The 19,283-nt window shown below is 35.4% G+C and overlaps 1 protein-coding gene across 1 annotated transcript in view; it reads left to right on the plus strand.

The window, feature by feature from the left end:
- NLK (nemo like kinase) overlaps positions 1-19,283 on the plus strand; it is a 141,984-nt gene that overhangs the window by 96,360 nt on the left and 26,341 nt on the right. The window contains exons 4-5 of the mRNA XM_054573189.1: positions 15,923-16,029; positions 17,474-17,559. Of these exons, the coding sequence (XP_054429164.1) occupies positions 15,923-16,029; positions 17,474-17,559 (193 nt within the window). The remainder of the gene's footprint in view (positions 1-15,922; positions 16,030-17,473; positions 17,560-19,283) is intronic.

Genomic DNA, 19,283 nt, shown 5'->3' on the forward strand with positions numbered 1-19,283 from the left:
TACATATATTTTTCCACCTTTATTGAGATATAGTTGACATAAAACATCTGGATAGAGAAGGCAAATCACTTAAAATGAAACTTTTATTTTGTCTCTTCTTAACTGCCATAAAAAGTACTCAGAGATAGACTTCTCTGATATTCCTCTTCTAGATTCTTCTGGGTTTTTGTTCTCATATATTTTTGAATCCTCTCTGCCCTTCATAATTGTTCCTCTTAATAACTTTGTCTTTTAAAATCTTCAAACAAAAATCAATTTCACTGGTAATGGGTAGCACTGAGTAGGTAAGAAAGAGGTTTGTCCTTCGTGATGCTGTTTGTGGTTGTTTTTACCAATGATAGTAATCTACTCTTGGTTTTAGTGACATCATTCTTGCAGCTTTACAATAGATCGGACTGGAATAAATTGCTCTTATTCTGTTGGGCAGAGGATATTTGCAACCATCTTGTCCAGATATAGAAATAAGTTTTTCACGGTTAAGAAAGGGTGGGTGGGCGGGTGGGTCTGATTTGAGGGCTCATTGTCTCTTGGAGAAAGTGTTAAGATTTGCTGTATTGGCAGAAAGAAACATGATGCTGTTTATATGACTCAAGTGCATCTTTTATCCTCTGAGTGGATTAAGAGGTGATTGGAGAATTTACCCCTTCTCTGTATGACTTGAAAGATTAGAAAAGTAAAATGTTTTTAAACTATATGGACGCTCTTCTTTCAAATAGCACTTTTTTTTTTTTTTTTTTTAATGTTCAGGAAAAAAATAGTGACTGTTCCAATCATTTCATTTGGCTTCTATGCCTTGGGTTTGTGTATACGTGCATTTGCTTTGGAGGGTTATGATGGTGGGAGATTAGTAGTCACCAGGCTCTACTGTCTACATCTAACAGACACAGAGCTTGCCTCCTTCTCCAGGGTCCTTTGAGAAGAAAAGAGCTGAGGTTTGAAATAACACCATTTTCCTGGAATGCTTTTTCCATTTTATTGTATATGTGTTTATAAACCTTAGTGACAAAAACCTTCTGGGCTATGTCAGAGTATATAGAATGATAGCTTTCCAGTTCTTTTTCTGGAAAGAAATTTTAAGTTGCAATTTAAAGGTAGTTTTAATTTTTAATAATTCACATTCTGTAGAAGTAATTATTTACCTAAAAAAGAAAGGGAATTTGCCTTTGCCTGGGAAGGAGATTGTTGTGCTCATCATTTTAACAACGTGACCTTATATTCCATTGATTTCTATAGAGAAGCACAGACATGCTTCAGAAAAGGTCAGTGATTCTAATTGAAGCACACATGGATTTTTTCCTAGCTGCAAAGGCACCCATGCTTTTTGTTGCAAAGAAGATGATGAGATTTAGGGCCAACCATTTGTTCCAAGAGAAAGTAATTCTCTCTGTGATGCATTGCTGTTTTTCTTTCATGTGGAGAGCATTGTTTGAAATCAACAATATCCATAAACCAGATTTTCATTATCCATGCTATTAAATGCCCTCATTTTTATTTCAGAGGCAGTTACATATCTGAAATCTAGATTGAAATTTCCCTTCTCAGTGGACCAGATTTTGGAAGGAAAAAAAGTGAGGAAAGAGACTATTAACTCTCACATATTTATGGTTGAAGATTTTCTTCTTTTAAACAAGAATGGCAGGATTTCAGAATTAGTGCTTTATGTGGGTTTAAGAAAGTTTTAAATGTCATTCTTGGACTTTTCATGTAAGAGAATCCATGGCTTGAGGAGCCAGACCTGAGGATCTGCTTATGACAATCAAACAAAATTTACTCTGTTCTTTTGGAAAAATCATCTCTCATGTTTGTTTCAACATGTATCGCATGAAAATGAAGACTTAGAAAAAGAAGAGATTGTAGAACTGTTGACCTATATTGTGCCTACTTAATGAATATTTCATATTGCAAGGTTTCTTTTTCATAGTCTGGCTTAGTGTTGGTTTCTATACAATATTAAATGAAAGAATGAAATGAATCGGTTTTCATTATCTAAAGTCAGTAAAGTCTATTTAGGGATTAAAATTGTGTTTTCAAAGCTTCTGTCCATATTTATTCTGTAAGAAATAATTTGATAAAACAAGTTCTTTATTTTCCTCTCCCAGTCCAGCTAAACCAGTTAAATACCCTATTTTGCTGTATAGAAGCTTTTAACACAACATTGATAGTTTTTCATACATCAGTCGTTGGTCACACATAGAACATTAAATGTATTCAGACTTCAGTTTAGTTGAGCAGGCAGAGCAGCCTGCTATAGTTCTGAATTTCAGATAGTGAGTTTTTTAACGTGATAGGTAGTATTTTAACAAGACAATATCACAAATTTTTACATGTCCACACAACTTGAGCTGTCTAGAATGAATAGCTCTGTTATTAAAGTGTTTATTTAGCAGTGCTTTCTTATTACATATTTGCACAGCACCTTAGGAATAAGTAGTAAGCACTTATTCCTAATAATTTATAAATTGCCCCAGTCCTTACTGACTATAGAAGGTGTGTAATGAATCAGTCTTATTCTTTCCCTTTTGTCTGAGGAGTGGGGACTATCTAAATCATAGACTGGTTGGTAGGCCTAAATGTGGGAATGTGGAAAATTGACCACCATTCAATATTCTTAGAGGATTGTTGCATTAGGTAACTGACAAGCAAGTGTCTCCCTTTTTTCTCCTACAAAGACTTCCTTAGTGGCTCTTGCAGTACATGTTCTTGGTAGAGTGCCTAAATAATAAGTAATATAACTCTAAAATCAGACTCCTCCATTCCTTCTGCCTGCCATATTTTCATTATCCCTTAGTTCTGCTGCTTCACAGCAGCAACCTTAAGTCTAGTGACTTACTGTCATAAGATCCTCATTCTCTGTTTATTTCAAAATTCTTATGATTGGTTCAGGGCCTTCCTAGCCAGTAGATTCTGCTAGCTTGAGGTAATGGAAGCAAAATTTATTACAGTGGCAAAGAGCATGGAGTCTGGAATCAGACTGCCTAGATTTAAATCCCAGCTTTGCCTCTCACGACCTGTTTGATCTTGGGTAAGTTACTTAACCTTGCTGTGCCTCAGTTTCCTGGTTAATAAAACGAGAGTAATAATTGTACCTATCTCATAAGAGTTATTTTGAGGATTGAATTGAAATGGAAAGATAGACAGACTGACTCACTGAGGTAGAACTTAGTGAAGCAGAGAGATGCAGGAATTCATACGAACTTGGTGATGCAAACAGAGTATGTCAGACCCACCAACAGATGTCATTGAAGTTCTCATCATAAACAAATGGACTTTCATAATGGCCTGTCAGTAACAAACTTAGCTTGTTTATATAGAGAGGATTTTCTTTTTAACAAGATACGAACTCTTAATGAGGAATGGGTTGTTACATAAAGAGGATTTTTTTTTTTTTAACACAATGTAAACTGTTAATGAGAAATAGATTGTTAACCTAAGCACTTCATATTCCCTTACCTGGTCTCTTTTTCCCAGAAAACGTATTTAATACGTACGTGCTAGAACCACCAAGCTTTTCATTCAGACTGCATCCACATTCCATCTTTCTCACTGCTATTTTCATTACCTTTACCAAACCTTTCTTATTAATTGAAAGGATATGATGTAATTTCCTCCTTCAGCCTACCATCCCAAGAACCACTCCCCTTTCAAGCCCTTTACTAGTAGTCATATCCCCTAGTAGTAGTTCCTTCCTGGTTGCATAAAGATTACATAAGTATATTAGCAAATCCTGAGGTTATTCTAAAGTCCCAGTTCACAGTTGGAATCTTTTCCACTCTGCTTTGAAGAGTCACGATACCTAGCTGGAGCAACTTATTCATACCAGCTCTTTGAAACACCTGTGTTCCAGGTGAAGCAAAAAAAAAAAAAAAATCAAAAACTTGAGTCGAGTCTTTCACCTCTCCATGAAATATAAATCTCTCTGTAAAACTTCCCAGCTGGTGGGAATGAAATGCTGTCAAGCTTGCCAATTATTAGAGGGTAATATTGAATAACAACAAAGCCACACCTAATTTAAGCTGAAAAGGCTCATAACCCCATTATCATTCCCCTGAACTGCTTAACCTTCTGGTTAACCTTCCAATTATTAGCCTTTTGACATATTTAATTCAGGTGTGAGAGTTTAGATACGCTCACAGGACTACATATTTGATTTTTTGTTATATCCCACCGTTCTGACTTTATTTGCTGAGGATGGTGGACACCAGGAAGCATGTGTTATGTGGAGACTCAGAGGTTTCAGAAGGCACTAAATATATTAGACCTGCCTTAATTGGAGGATATGGAGAAGCAGTGGGGCTTTTAGCCACTTCATAGACCAGCTGAGTCTCCTGCTACTAACTCAATTTATTTGAGAGCATTATTTGAGGGAACTTAATAGACCTATGGAACACTAACACAGACCTGTATTTTAGCTAGAGTACAATTTATTTATGTAGTAATTATATCAGTTTGTCTCTGAATACTATATAAATGTCGTTACTAAATATTAAGAGCATTAAATTATATATTTGGTGATGGGTTTAATAATTATGTGTTTAATTGATAGTCTTATTGTTACATCACTTAGAGATGGCAGGAAAGCAGATGGTAGAAAATAGGATTAAGTCAAAATAGCATTTTTTCAGAGGAAATATGTCATGCATGAGCCAAGCAAAGTTTTGTTTTGTGTGTATGTGTTCTTACTGTTTTGGAAATGTGGATACCAATCTGATAGCTGATTTTTACCACCCTGGCTCTAGGCTTAAGATTACTTGCAGCCCTTTACCAAAACCAGAGGTCTCCTATATGTAGTTTACAGAGACCTCATAGAAATTAGCAGTTTTAATTACTCCCTTTAGTTTCCAGTCTGTCGAAAACCAACCCTAGATTTCTCTCAAAAATAATATGCACTGTAGAAACTTTTCCTGGTCTAAGAAAAGGTTTTTTGTTCTTACGAAGTAGTGTGACTTATCATGAACATAATGTTGTTTGGTGCCAAAAAAACCACATGAGACCCCATTAACAAATGAATAAAATTGTACTCTTCAGCAGTGAGATTGTTTTGAGAATGCTTGATCTTTCCTTTTAAGATCAGGAGCTTAATTAAAAGAGCTTTTTTAATTGGTTGCCTGTTTTGTGTTTCTTTTTACTTATATTCTTTTGGCTTTTTCCTGGGGGAAAAGGGGAAACATTGGGAAGAAATAAGATCACAATCAATATGGCAAAGGCATGGACTTCGGTATCTGATAGTCCTGAGATCAACTGTGAATTTTCCCCCTCCCCCAACTTACTGGGTTTTTGACCTTGAAAAAGTTATTGGATACACTTTCCTGAGCCTCAGGTTCCTTAGTGATAAATGGAGATAATATTTGTATTTGAAGAACTGTTGCAAGAAATAAATGAGTTGATGTATGTAGGACATTTGGCACAGTGCCTAATGTATTGATGTTTGATAAACTCAGTACCCTTCCTCCCTCTTGTAACGATGATGATGATAGTGGCTACTACAAAAGCCCTGTTCACCAAGTGCCTGACATTTATATGTGATTCACATACACCATCTAAGCCCTGGCATTAACTTGCCTAATGTTACCAAGCTAGTTAATGGCAGAGTCAAGATTCTAACCTACTCTGATTCCAAAGCCTACACTACACTGCCTCCCACTGCCTAAATCCATTTAACTCCTCATTGTAAAAATCAGCTTCTTGGCCTTCTCTCTTCTGAAGGTAGAATTACTTCATTCATCTTTTTTCTTAGGTGTAGTTAATCTTTTGAAAGAGCACAGGTTAAGAACAAGGGCTGGGCTGCAGCACTAGCTCTGCAGAATACTAGAATCTTAGAGTAATTAGGAGTAGATAAACAAATTTATCCAGCTAAATAAATTTAAAGCTGGATACCTAACATATAGAAAACTCAGTACCAGCTATTTTACTTTCTTGAAGCTTTTATGGCCATGAACATTGAAATCTTTTTGATTCCTTGTTTTCTGTATTTGATTTTTATGTATCAGCCTCAGTCTTTTCTAACTTCTTGAATGTTGCCTTGCATTCATCCACCTTTTTCCCATGTTGTCATTGAGTTAGCATGCTCTCTGTACCCACTTGGTGCACATTCAATATTTATTGATGTTAATGATGATGGTTAAACAAAGATGCTGTTGGCCCCAGTCCTGCAGCTTCTGAGACTGCTTGAGTAATCATGACTTCCTAAAAACAGAAAAGGACTCAATCATCTTATTCATAATTGAGGTCAGAATTTGGTGTCAGCGTTTGTTTCTGTGGTGATTGTGTAGCTTTTTCTACAGAATTACCTTTGACAGTTGGAGTAGTTAGGCTTTCTGGCTTGGGGCTGATGATCATGCATTCTTAAATTACTTTCGAAAATAGATACAGCTTTATAGAGGTGGGTTAAACAGATATTGATCATAGTACAGATTTGTTTAAATTGGAGCCAGAGGTCAGTGGAAGCTTACCATTGAATGTAGTTCACTGCCTGGCTCTGATTTTGTTTCCTACCTGGTCTTGTAGCCCATTAAAAAATTGTACAAAATTACAATTATACTAAACACCCCTCTTTTCTCTGCTTGTCTGGTCTATCTAATATATCCCCACCTCATTTCTCCTAAGAAGAGTCCTTTTTTTTCTGTTGTAAATTCTCCTCTGTGAAGACAGTTTCCTCCTCAGCAACCTTTGTAGGAGTCTAGCAGGGTATCCTGCATCTTATATTTGAGCTCTATGTACTAACAACTCTGGTATGCATTATTGTACAGAATGTAGTGTCTATGAGATTGAATTTATAACTCATTAATGGTGATGTGTTTTCATAATTTTAGTATCCAGATTGTCAAAACAAAAGAAAGAAATGGGAAAAAAATTAATTAAAAAAAATCCTTTGTGCAAAGAAAAAGATTATTACCAAAAGCAAAATTAATGCCCTAGCTGTGGTAGATTTCATTTAGTAAAAAGTAGAGATTGCTATTTTTCTCTTACCATATTTAATGATTCCTGAACTTTTATTTTCAACTTAGGCCTCCCACCAAAGGCCTGTCCTAAATTTCCAGCAATCTCTGGTTCATTTTTTTTTCAATGTCAAAGGCTACTAACTCAATCCTCTGCCTCACTCCATACCAAAAGTTAGGCCTGCATGGAGAGCGGGAAGGAAGAAAAAAGTTAACTGGGGGTCTCATATGTATATATACACACATATGCTGATTTTTAAAGTTCTCATTCATTCAATAGGGAATATGAACCTATTCAGAAAAGCATATAGATACAGGGAAATGTTTATCGAGTTGTCCATTTTAGCTTTGTAATTTGCCTAAAGGGTAAAAGGAGTAAGACTTGAAGGAGGTAAATGCTCAGGAGGTAGAAAAAGGCAGAGAGAATATGCAGTGGAAAAACTAACCTCTATGTGTAACCTTTGTATTATTTTTCAGTTGGCAAAAGAAGTGTCATTGTTGTCCTGTCATCTTGACAGTCCTTCACCCCCTGTCTAGGTCTGTTACATGAGAATAGCCCCAAGTTATTATGAGGATTAAATGAGGTGATCTGTGTTAAAAGTGGTGTGCCATAGGCTCAAAAATACATTTCAGCAAACTGGAATTACTTCTTACTTGAGGTTGTGGCCTTCTAGTGACAGAGCGAGGACTACAATTCAGGTACTAGAAGAAATGAATAAAAGTACTTGAATGGATTTGAGCAGCTGCCTCAGACATCTTCAGATTCAGTTCTTCCAAAAAAGGAAGACTGAAAATGAGAACAATCAGTTCTTTTTAATAACCTGCCTCTTATATTGTAAGAATTCATTGAGATGATTCATAGAAAGTGCCTGGCACATAGTGAGAACTCAGTAAATGTTAATTGCTTTTATTTTTTATTATTTCTCTTTTTTTTTTTTAATTTTAAGGTGAACCATTTTAGGAAACCAAACATAAGTATATATGTGTTTTTACAGATACAAGTAAATTGCAATTAGAATGTGCTATAATTTAGAAATTCAGTAGGAGTTGAAGAAATCTTAATGGTTTCTTAAAATGTTTAAAGGGTTAAGTCTCTGTAGTTACTGGAATTTAGCAATTCTAATGATTTAGAGATTTCTCTCTTTAAAGTAATAGGTCTTGGTTGTGCTTCCTTCTGGCAGCAAGTCGGGCATATTCAATTCCAGAGCAGTACCTATGGGGCTTTATGAGGTTAGCAAACATAACATTGTTGTAAACTTTGAGTAACTGTATTGTGATTGCTTGTTTGATTGTTCATCTCCTCGTTAAGCTATAATAAACTCAGTGAAAGCAGTGACACTCTTGTATACCACTGCATTTCCAGTGCCTAGAACAGTGTTGAATAATGAACAGAGTGACTTCCCATTTGAAAACATGTGACAGAGGAGAAATCCTGAAAGCTGCATCATGTAATGAAGTATTGAATTTGATTTTTCCTAGAAACCTGGTTTTTATAACATGAAAGTAATGTCAGTCTCATGAATTTCATTTTCTCTCTTAATAGTAAATAAAGTAGGGGAAAATTTCATGGAAAGGGTCAGACCTCAGAATCTTTACAACGTAGATTTGAATCCAAGCTCTGTGTCAGCAGTTTAACCTCTTCCAGCCTTGGAGAGTTACAAATTAGGCATTATGAGAATTAAATGAGGTGACATGTAGTAGCTTCAACAAAGTTAGCTTCCTTTCTGTTTTTCTTCTCATAGTACAATAATAAAAAGTAACTCAGCTTTATTTAGTAGAAAGTGTCATGTAGCAGCTTCAACAAAGTTAGCTTCCTTTCTGTTTTTCTTCTCATAGTACAATAATAAGAAGTAACTCAGCTTTATTTATTTAAAAGTAATCTGCATATTGGGATGTTATTTGGTTAAGAAATGAGAATAGTAGGCCAGCTTCTATGGGAAGCAACTTGAGGAAGTAGAGAGAGCACTACTAGGCTAGGAGTCAGGAAACCTAAGGTAGTCTTAAGTTTGAGTTTTTATTAAGTGATGTTCCCCAGTGATTAATAATATTTGAGAAAGCAACAAAAGGACTATTTTCTACTACGTTATAAAAAGACTTCTAAATATTACCAAAAAATTAACTCTGAAACAACACACAAACACAGTTGTTTTTCTGGGGTGCCTAAGACATCAGAGCTGCCATGCCCCACCCACATACATTATAATTGTTAATTTGCATCATTCATTTTTCTGAAGCAAATCAGTACATTTTGAAATACATATTTCGTGGAGCTTCTTAACTAATTGCTGCAATCAGCCGCAATTTATTTTATAGCAGGGTTGTTCAAATCACTCTGAGGTTAGTATACCATGCACAGTGTGTTCTTTATGGTCACATTTTTAATGATGAGTTTTAATAGATGAAAATGGTTAACTTGTTAATATTCTCCTGAAAGCCCTAGCTTTGGTCCTATAATTTATCTTTAGCCAATGGTAACTTAAAAGGCCATAGCAAAGTTGTTGACCCAATGGGTGCACCAGCTGTTAGAGAGGCTATCCCATTTAGGAGGACAAGAAAAGGGGAAGAGCACCCTGTTTTTCCTCTTGTTTGGAGACCCTCATTAAATTACTCAGAAACAATAATCAGATAGCTGCTGTTAAAGTTAATGGCACCTCGGAGTCCCTGTCAAGAGAGCTTTATTTAATGTGCAACAGACCTGGAGTGATGCAGGTGCCTTTTCAGGCCCTCATTTAATTTAAGCTGCTTTTGTTGGCATGGCAACTAGTTGAGACATCTGGGAGACATTATGCTGGGGATTGAGACTTCAGACAGTTTCTGCTAGAGCAAAGCAGAAACCTTATCAAGCGGTATGTGTTGCTTCTAGATTTCTGAACGTACATTGTTAAATCTTTAAATTCAGGAATTGTATTTTCCTGAAAAATAAATTTGTAAAAGGTCGGCCTGGTTGTTGGCTTGTTTTTTATGAAGAAAAAACTGCTTGTGGCGTGAAAAATGTATTTCCCCTGAAGAATTTACTTTACCAAACTAAAGCTTGACAAAACTTAATCTCTGCTGAGTAGCTGTTTTATCAGTTTGTAAAAATTACACATTTAAAATATTTCAGTCTTTTATATTAAAGATATCAGTGGAGAGGAAAGCACCTCTGCACAGAGGTAAACCAAATGGTAAAGGTAGACAGACACTGTAGACTTAGTGGTTAAATTGAGTTTATTAACTGACCCCCATTTTTTTTAAGCCAGCCTATCATTTTCTCAAGAAGCAGAGATATGAAAGTAACTCTCTTAAACTCTCCTTTCTTAAATAACCATAACAGGAAATTGAATGAAAGGTTTTCCAAGGTCACAGATCCTGAGGACAGAGATGTGGTGATCTAGTTATTTGTGTTTAGCAGAAGAAATACATGCTGGTTTATATTTTGAGAAATAAATTATTTTGTGAGAGAAACTAAGTACATATGTATGTGGTTTGCTCTGTGTTAGGTTGAACCATATGAAATTATTATTTTTTTAGTCAGAAATTGTCTAATATTGTCAGTTCCAATCTCATAGGTTTAGAGTCAACAACACCCTGATATGGAAATATGTTTTGTAATGCTAAATGAAATGTAAGAATTTTTTTCTGAAATGAGTATTTTTAAAATATCTGGTTAGAACAGGACCCATGCTAGCCAGACAACGTTTTTATCCCCTTTCTTTGGAAGTATAGTCACTGTTAGAAGAAAGCATATGACATGATTTCATACTTATTCTCTGTTTTTGGCTTTTGTATCAGTTTGTTCCTTTTATAAATCAAAACAAGATTTTTTCAGTACCAGCACTATGAATTTAACCTGATAACTTAAAAAGTAAGATGTTTTCTCTCTGCTGCCTGCATGCAGACCAAGTGTGACTACTAACAGTAAAGGTTTGGCATCCCAGCCTGGCTGCCAGTTTTGTGGATACAGGAAACAAAATAGAATGTAATCTGTTCTTCACTTCCGTGCAAGAACTTTTCAGTCCTGGCAGGAACAGTAATTGTCAATTAACTCAGCAGACATGACTGACATCCTATACAGATAAGTGCTATATACTCTACTTTATTTAGGGTTGTTTTTTTTCCCCTGCATAAAATCTCAAGTTGACAACACTTAATATAGTGATGGCAATTGTGAAGTTTTTCTCTTTTTGTTTTGTTTGGTTTTTTTTCCCTGTGTAATGTTTCTTTGTCCCTTGAGATTTCTGGAACCAACTCAAGAATATTGGTACTTCTGATTAAGGCTTAAAATGGTGCAAATAGAAGTTTTTCCTGGCTCTGTCCCATGATTAAGATTCTAGTGGGGGCCATGGGTGGTGTGGCTCAGTTGTTTAGAGTATCATCCCATAGCCAAAAGGTCACAGGTTTGATTCCCGGTCAGGGCACGTGCCTAGGTTGTCGGTCTGACTCTACAGGAGGCAACCAGTTGATGTTTCCCTCTCTCTCAAATGATAATAAAATAACCTTTTTTAAAAGAAATTCTAGTGGAGAAAATCTTTTTTGGGACATATAAGAGGATTAATACCGTTAATTTGTAAAGCATTCTTAAAAATAAAAATTATCACCCAATATAAAATTGAGCAAAGGACAAGAACAATTCTCCCCCCCACACACACACACTCTCTCTCTCTCTCTCTTTCTCTTTTCTTCCTCTCTTTTTCTCTCATACTCACGCATATATGAGGCCAATAAACATGTAAATAGTTACTGACATGAAAACACAGGTGATACAACACAAATTCTTGCTGCCAGTCCTTCCTGCAGTGCCCCTAAAATGTCAGTAAAGGATTAAAAAGTAAAAGAGGCAGAAACCAATGCTGGCAGTACTGAGAACAGGTTGGTTCTTGCTACGGAATAAGAACAACTCAGAAATTGGAGACATCAGGTATCTCAGAAAGTAGGGATGTAGGTAGGCCTAAATTCAGGATTGGTTGCAAGCCTCCAAGAAGTAATAAGATGTTTAAATTTTCTCCTGTCCTGCAGGAGACTAAAACTTTATTCCTTGGAGACAGCATGAGCTGAGCCATGGTGTCTTTCATCCCTTCCCCCAACTCGTCCAGAACCCTGCAGATCTGAGCTACACTACAGTGTACCCTTAGGCAAGTTACTTGTTTTCTGTTAGCCTCAATTTCATGTTCTGTAATGGGGGATTCAACCGCCTACCTTGGCGAATTGCTGTAAAAATTATATAATTACAATATGATATGTTTAAAATTCGTAGAGGAGCTAGAACCTCATAGGTACTCAGTAGTTCATTCCTTCAGCAGATATTTATAGGAACTTAACTATATGCTGACATTGTTTATGAGAGTTTGGGGTAGATTTGTGAATGAAACAGACAAAAACCCTTGCCCTTGTGAAGCAGGATTGGGCCGATGGACAAACAACAAACATAAGTAAATTATGTGGCATAATTACTAAAGGGAAAAAAAGTATAGAGCTCTGCGAAGGGGTGGCATTTGGATAAAGCGTACAGGATGCAGAATTGGAGTAGTCAAGGTAGGCCTCTTTCAAAAACCAAGATTCAGGCAAAAACACAGGAGGTGAAAGAGCCAAGTAGATGTCTGGGAAAGCACGGTCTAGGCAGACAGAACAGCTAGAGTAACGGCCTAAGGTCAGAGGATGTCTAGCATGTTCTGAGAAGAGCAAGGAAGAAAGTGATAGAAGTTCAGAGAAGAAAGCCGAATCATTTATGGCCCTGTAAGGACATTATTAGGACTTTGAAATGGGGAGCATTTGCAGAAGAGTGATATAATCTGACTTTGAATCTAAAAGATTGTTCTGTGAAATGCATATGAAAAAAAAAGATGAATTGATGAACAGAAAGAGCCATGGATAAATGTGTGCTCAAACAGATACGGTAAAACAAGAGTAGAATCTAGGTGATGGGTGTGTCACTGTTTATAATTTTTTCAAATCTTATGTGTGTTTGAAAATTTTAACTATTAAGAAACACTAAATCTAATGGATAATACTGTAAATTAACATATTTTATAGAATGATCCCACCATTTATGCTGTCATATAAAGAATACTGAATGCCAAGTCTTCTTTCCTCACTTAACTTTCGTTATGAAATACAGAGTATTTCTTTGGAAAGAATCTGGCTCTTTCCAAAGTTTTATTATTACTGTAATAAAACTTACGGTAAAAATCATATCTTAAGAATATAAGAACCATAAAATTACATTTTCTGTATAATAAAGTGACTTTCAATATATAGACAAAATAAAAATGTAGCCATTAAAAAAATGTATGCTGGCTGTTATATTTTAGAAATCTAGGGGTCATGGGCCAGTGCAGTAACAGTGGACATGGTAGGCAGTGGTCAAATTCTGTGGTTAAATTTTCAAAGAACCAGCAGGATTTTCTGTCATATATTCATGCACCACATAGCATGCTTTGGCCAACAGTGTATCATGTATATGATGGTGGTGCCGTAGATTATAATCTATGACTTAAAAACTATGACCAAGTGATGCCATAGCCATCGTAATGTCATAGCAACACATAACTCACATGTTTGTGGTGATGCGGGTGTAAACAAACCTACTGTCATATAAAGTATAGCACATACAATTATGTACAGTATGTTATACTTGATAAATGACTGTTACTGTTTTATGTTTTACTATAGGTGTAAATTTAATTTAGGGTGTACTCTTTATACTTAAAAAAAGAATAAAAATAATTTGGCTATAAAACAGTATGCTGTGTTACACCAGCCGCCTCATACATCTCACGTTTACATCTTTTGACTGCACCCTTTTCTGTTGTGCTTCATTTAATCTTGTGTTGTTTTATTCATCATGACCCCTAAGTATATAGAATTTGCTAATGTTGCCTGTAAGAAGTCATGTCAAGTGATCAACCTGTAAATGAAAGTAAAAGTGATCAAGGACTACAAAGGTGGAAAATGAGTGATGGTTATTGGTCAGTCACGCATGTCCCGTTCCAAAGTGATGAAAGCTGTTAAAGGATCTGCTTCATTAAAGGCAACAAGACTAAAAAATTTTGAGAAGAGCCTTTATCAAACAGGGAAACTTCTAATGACCTAGACTGACGACCAAACACAGAAGCATATCCCCCTTAAGCACCATCACGATCATGGCCAAAACAAGTTCGTTTGTAATGTTGAAAGAAAAGGCTGAATTCGACTACAGAGTTGAAATTACTGCTAACTCTGGGTGTTTTAAATGATTACAGAATCGTTATTCATTACATAATGTGAAAGTGAATGGTGAGTCTGCAAGAGCTGATGTGAAGAAAACTGAAGAATTTTTGGAAATGCTAGATAAGTGATTGAGGAGGAAAACTGCTTGCCAGAGCAAATACAGTAATAGAGAAGAATGTCCATAGTGCATTATCTGCTTACAAGTAAATCTATGAAGAAAAAAAGCAACCAAGCAAACCACCATGGATACAGTTCTGAAAAGAGTGACACCTCTTTTCAGACAGGTCCTTCAGGAGGTATTTTAGAAGAAGGCATTGTTATAGCTGATAACAGCTTTGTGCAGGTTATTGCCCCTGAAGACGTTTCAATGGGATAAAGTGTGGAGGTGGAGGACGGTGATAATGATGATCCTGACCCTGTGTAGGACTAGGCTAATGTGTGTTTGCATCTTAGTTTTTAACAACAACAAAAAATTAATAAAACTTACCTAGTAAGAATGTAATGAAAAATATTTATGTATAGCTGTACTTGTGTTTGAAGCTAAGTAGTAGTACAAAAGAGTTGAAAAGTTGTAAAAGTTTTTAAACTTATAAAGTAAAAATGTTGCAATAAGCTAAAGTTAATTTATTATTGAAGAAACATAATTTTTTATAAGTTTAGTGCAGCCTTCGTGTACAGTGATGTTCTAGCCTTCACATTGACTAGTTACTCACTCACTGACTCACCCAGAGCAGCTTCCAGTCCTGCACGCTCCACTCGTGGTAAGTGCACTATACAGGTGTACCATTTTTTATTTTTTTATACTGTTATTTTTTCTGTGTTTAGATACATAAATATTTATCATTGTGTTAGAGTTGCCTATAGTATTCAGTACAATAACATACTGTACAGTTTGTAGCCTAGCAGCAACAAGCCATATATCATATAGCATAAGTATGTGGGAGGCTCTACCATTTCAGTTTGTGTAAGTGCACTCTGTGATGTTCACACAATGACAAAATCACTTAATGACGCGTTTCTTAGAATGTGTCCCCATCATTAAGTGATGTATGACTACTTAAATCATAGAACTTGCCCAAACTTAATAAATTCTTAACTGCAGGCAGAGTAAGACATGAAATCTGTCCTATTCTAGATATAACAAAAGACCTTACTTTTGCAAGAGTTCTGAATTTGACATCTCCATTGCTCCCCAGTCCCCAGCCTTTGATCGTTTGCCATGTGCTCATAGAGCAAAACCCTGAGAAAATGAAAAAGTACAAAGCCTAGGAAGCTTAAAATCTAGTAAGAGGTATAAGTACATAAAAAGTTAAAAGAAGTTATTACGATTGTATTGTGACTTGGATGTGAACTAACCATTTTGCACATTTTTAGGAGTACCATACTTTAAAAGTAACAGTTGAAAGGTATGTTGTCATCTTTTCCATTGTTGCCATGGTGGCCTAGGATAAGACCACCAACCCTCTATTGTTTGAAATAGACCCAGTGACTGGTCTTCATATTTTTCCTGGTGTGGCTGTCATTTAAAATATTTACCTTTATTTGTCTCTTTTATAATGCTGATTATGGAGAAGTCACTTGGCTGTTTACTTCTGCTAACTTTTAAAGAGTAAATCTTTTAATTTTTGGCAGTGTTTTATCTTATGAGGACTGGATTCTCACCTTTATTATGCTGTCTAAAAGGTTTCTTTGCTAAGCTTTTTCCAATCGTAAAAATGGAAATTATTCTTTAGACCTGGGGCCTACTTTGAGGGCATTGGGGGCTGAATTCTCTGAACTCTTCCTTAACTTAATACCTCAAGATATGTTGTCACAGAATTGATGCAGAGTGACCTACATAAAATTATCGTCTCTCCTCAACCACTCAGCTCAGATCATGTCAAAGTTTTTCTTTATCAGATTTTGCGAGGTAAGATTTTCTTCATGAAGAAAAAGTGTCACTGTGTAAATGAAATGAAATGTTTTACTTTTCATTTGAACTTTAATCTGACCTTCCAAGGCTTGCTTCTTCCCTAAAGACTTCTTTGTTTTGACCAAGGTATATTTAATAATATCTATACTTGATGTTAAATAAGAGGCTTTTAAGGATAGCCAAACAGTTCTTATTTTTAGTCATGCAGTAGAAGGTCTTGTCTCATTTATTAGGGAGTTGAGTAGGTGTTAATCTTTAGAGGTGAATAAGCAGGATGGTTTGTTCAGCAGCAGTGGTTTAGTAGGAGATGACTACATTGAAAAATCACTGTGTTCCCTATGGATGTCGTCCTTTCCTCAAGCCCACAGTTGGTGGACCTGGTCGTAGTGTTGGCTGGTTAAGACCTGAGTCTTAAACTCTAGAAAAACAAAGTGACTGTTAAAGCCAACGCATGGGGGAGATTAAATAGAAACAACCAGCTAAATAATTGTTCAGTCTGGCTTATTAAAGGGCATAGACTTGATTTTAAAAAAACAATTTGGGCTGACATTTTTGGAGCTTCCTCTAGCCATTGGGTGTGTCCCTCAGAATTTTTGCTATTGCAAATGAAGAATTATGTAAACTGAAACAGCTTTCTGACCTAGTAAACTACTTCCCCCCCATAAGATTCATATAATTAAGACATTCTTTTAAAGATTGAATAGCATCATCCAAAAGGATGATATACAATACACAATATTAAAACTAGAAAGTTTATCTTATGTAGATTTGTTGATATTCAGCAGTTGGGTTCCAGGGAGAGAAGATATTGGATATTGGATCTTTTTTTGCATTTGTACAAAATAAGATTTGCTATATTTTATTCAAAAAATGGCCTTAAAACTATGACCTTTACCTAGCAGTGCTAAAGCCCCCAGTCTTGTAAAATGTCAGAAACATTTTAAAAGTAGTTAATTACCCTCTTGATGCTCAGTGGTAGAAAAACTACCAACATATCTATTTCTGGCAAGTTTTTGAATTTTGTTGCATCTGTCCTGGGAAAGACTCCCTGCTGGCTAATAGGAACTATTGTGTTGAAACGGGCTCAGAATCACAGGTTGAGGGTGTCAATAGCAGAGCTCTAGTAGCCACACTTAGGAGTAATTCAAGGATATTGGTCAGCCTTAATACCTGTGCCTGAAAAGCTCATCTATACTTAAACCTAAAATCTTTGGAATTGTAGACAGTATCTCTAGATTTTGTAAACCTTTGATGACACTCACTTTACTGTAGCAAAATTAGTTTTTTATTTTTTGAGGTAAGACTAAGTCAAGCTTTTAATAATGTTCATTGTGCAGTTATTTAGGTAACCATTTTAATTCTCTGTTTCCATGGTTTTCCCCAGATCAGTGGTGAGTAAAAGGAATTAAATATCTGTAATGAAATCTGCTTGTTATTTCAGGCTTGAAATATCTCCATTCAGCTGGCATTTTACATCGAGACATTAAGCCAGGGAATCTCCTTGTGAACAGCAACTGTGTTCTAAAGGTAGTTTTTCAGTTTATTTAAATATCTGAGAAACAAAATCAGATTGTCAAGGCAGGTTTAAGAAAAACATGTTTTACTGAACGAAATAATTAAATTTACTTTCACCACTTTACCAAAAATTAAAGAAACCAGTTCTCTCTAGTGATATCACTAGTCATGGCCATAGAAACTAATTTGTGGCATTGCTTTATGGTTTCTTTGTGATGTTTTGCATATGTTTTGGAAACTCTGAAATTGGAATTATAGTGGAACTAAGATATAAGAATAGAGAAGGTGATTTCTTTTCAGATTATTCCACTATTAAAGGAAGTGTATATCAGAAGAAATACTGAAGGATGGGTAAGCTTGTATTTATATGAGAATGAAGTATAACTTTTAAGAAGACTATGTTTTTCCACAACTAACATTTTATATGCTGTTTGACTAAGATAGCAAAGTAGGAAAATGGAAACATCTAAAAGTGAAAATACTAAGCCAGAAAAGGGTCAAATGTATTTCCACAATATATAGTAGCCAATGATTCCTCTGAAGGAGAATTGCTTACCCAATTATAGTTAGTAGGCCCAAAATCAATTTCAGTTTCACTTTTCCTCTGGTACCACCCCTACCCTGTTGTTTTCTTGTTAGAGACTCAGTAATAGCAAAACCCACATATGTGTGTTTCCCCACCTCTGATAGAGCTATGTATTAGCAGAACTAGATAGTGAGAAGTCCACCATGTTTTTCCCCAGCATAGAAATTAGACACAAAGGCCTTTCTAGAGATCTGTTATTTCTGTGTGAGAAAATTAAAATTCCACTTATTTTATGAGTAGCTACAGTATTATGTAGTGCTTCAGTCTACAATAAATGTAAAATATAACATTTTAACTGATTATATTTGAAACAAAACTGTTTAAAATGCTTTCTACTTTAAAAGTAATCGGTAGGGGAGAGATGGGCAAAAAGGGTGAAGGTTATTAAGAAGTACAAACTTTCAGTTATAAAACAAATCATGGGATTGTATTGTACAGAATAAGGAATATAGTCAGTAATATCGTAAGAACCTTGTATATTGCCGCATGGTTACTAGACTTACAGTGGTACTCGCTTCAGAAGATATGTAGCTACTGAATTATGTTATACAACCAAAATTAATATAATATTGTATATCAAGCATAACAAAAATTAATGATTAAAAGTAAATGTAATCCAAACTATCATTATTGCTTAGCATGTTAGCAGTTAAACTAAACATCAAAACAAAATGTAAATAAATTTTATTTTTTATTTTAAGTGCTTTCTTTCAACCGTGGGTCATTTTTCTTTAAAAGCTAGTGTATTATGCTGCTTTTGAATAAAAATTCTCCCTTCATATAGTCTTCAAGAACTTTGTTCTATTTTGACTCTAAAAAGATTAAAAACACATTTTACACATTTTATTTGAAAACAGCTACTGTTGTTGTTCAGTCTTTTGTTTCCACAGAGCAATTAATTGTCTCTAAAATCCACTGAAATATTCCTTTATAGGTCGTTGGGTTCATTCCTCTGCTACCTATCTCCATAACCCATTTGAATTTTAAAAAATAAAATTTAAAAAATTTAAAACTTACAGTCAGAAAGTCTTTGGTCTATTCAGACCAAATCAGTTTTATGACAATTGAAGCCAGTTTCTTATTTCAGTTTCTTTTGGGAGAACTTCACAAAGCATTTTGTGCAGAACATGCCATGCTTGATGCCATTAAC

The sequence above is a fragment of the Pteronotus mesoamericanus genome, unplaced genomic scaffold, assembly GCF_021234165.1.
Source record: "Pteronotus mesoamericanus isolate MK-2021 breed Mesoamerican mustached bat unplaced genomic scaffold, CSHL_Meso_final contig_246, whole genome shotgun sequence".
Classification (NCBI taxonomy): domain Eukaryota; kingdom Metazoa; phylum Chordata; class Mammalia; order Chiroptera; family Mormoopidae; genus Pteronotus; species Pteronotus mesoamericanus.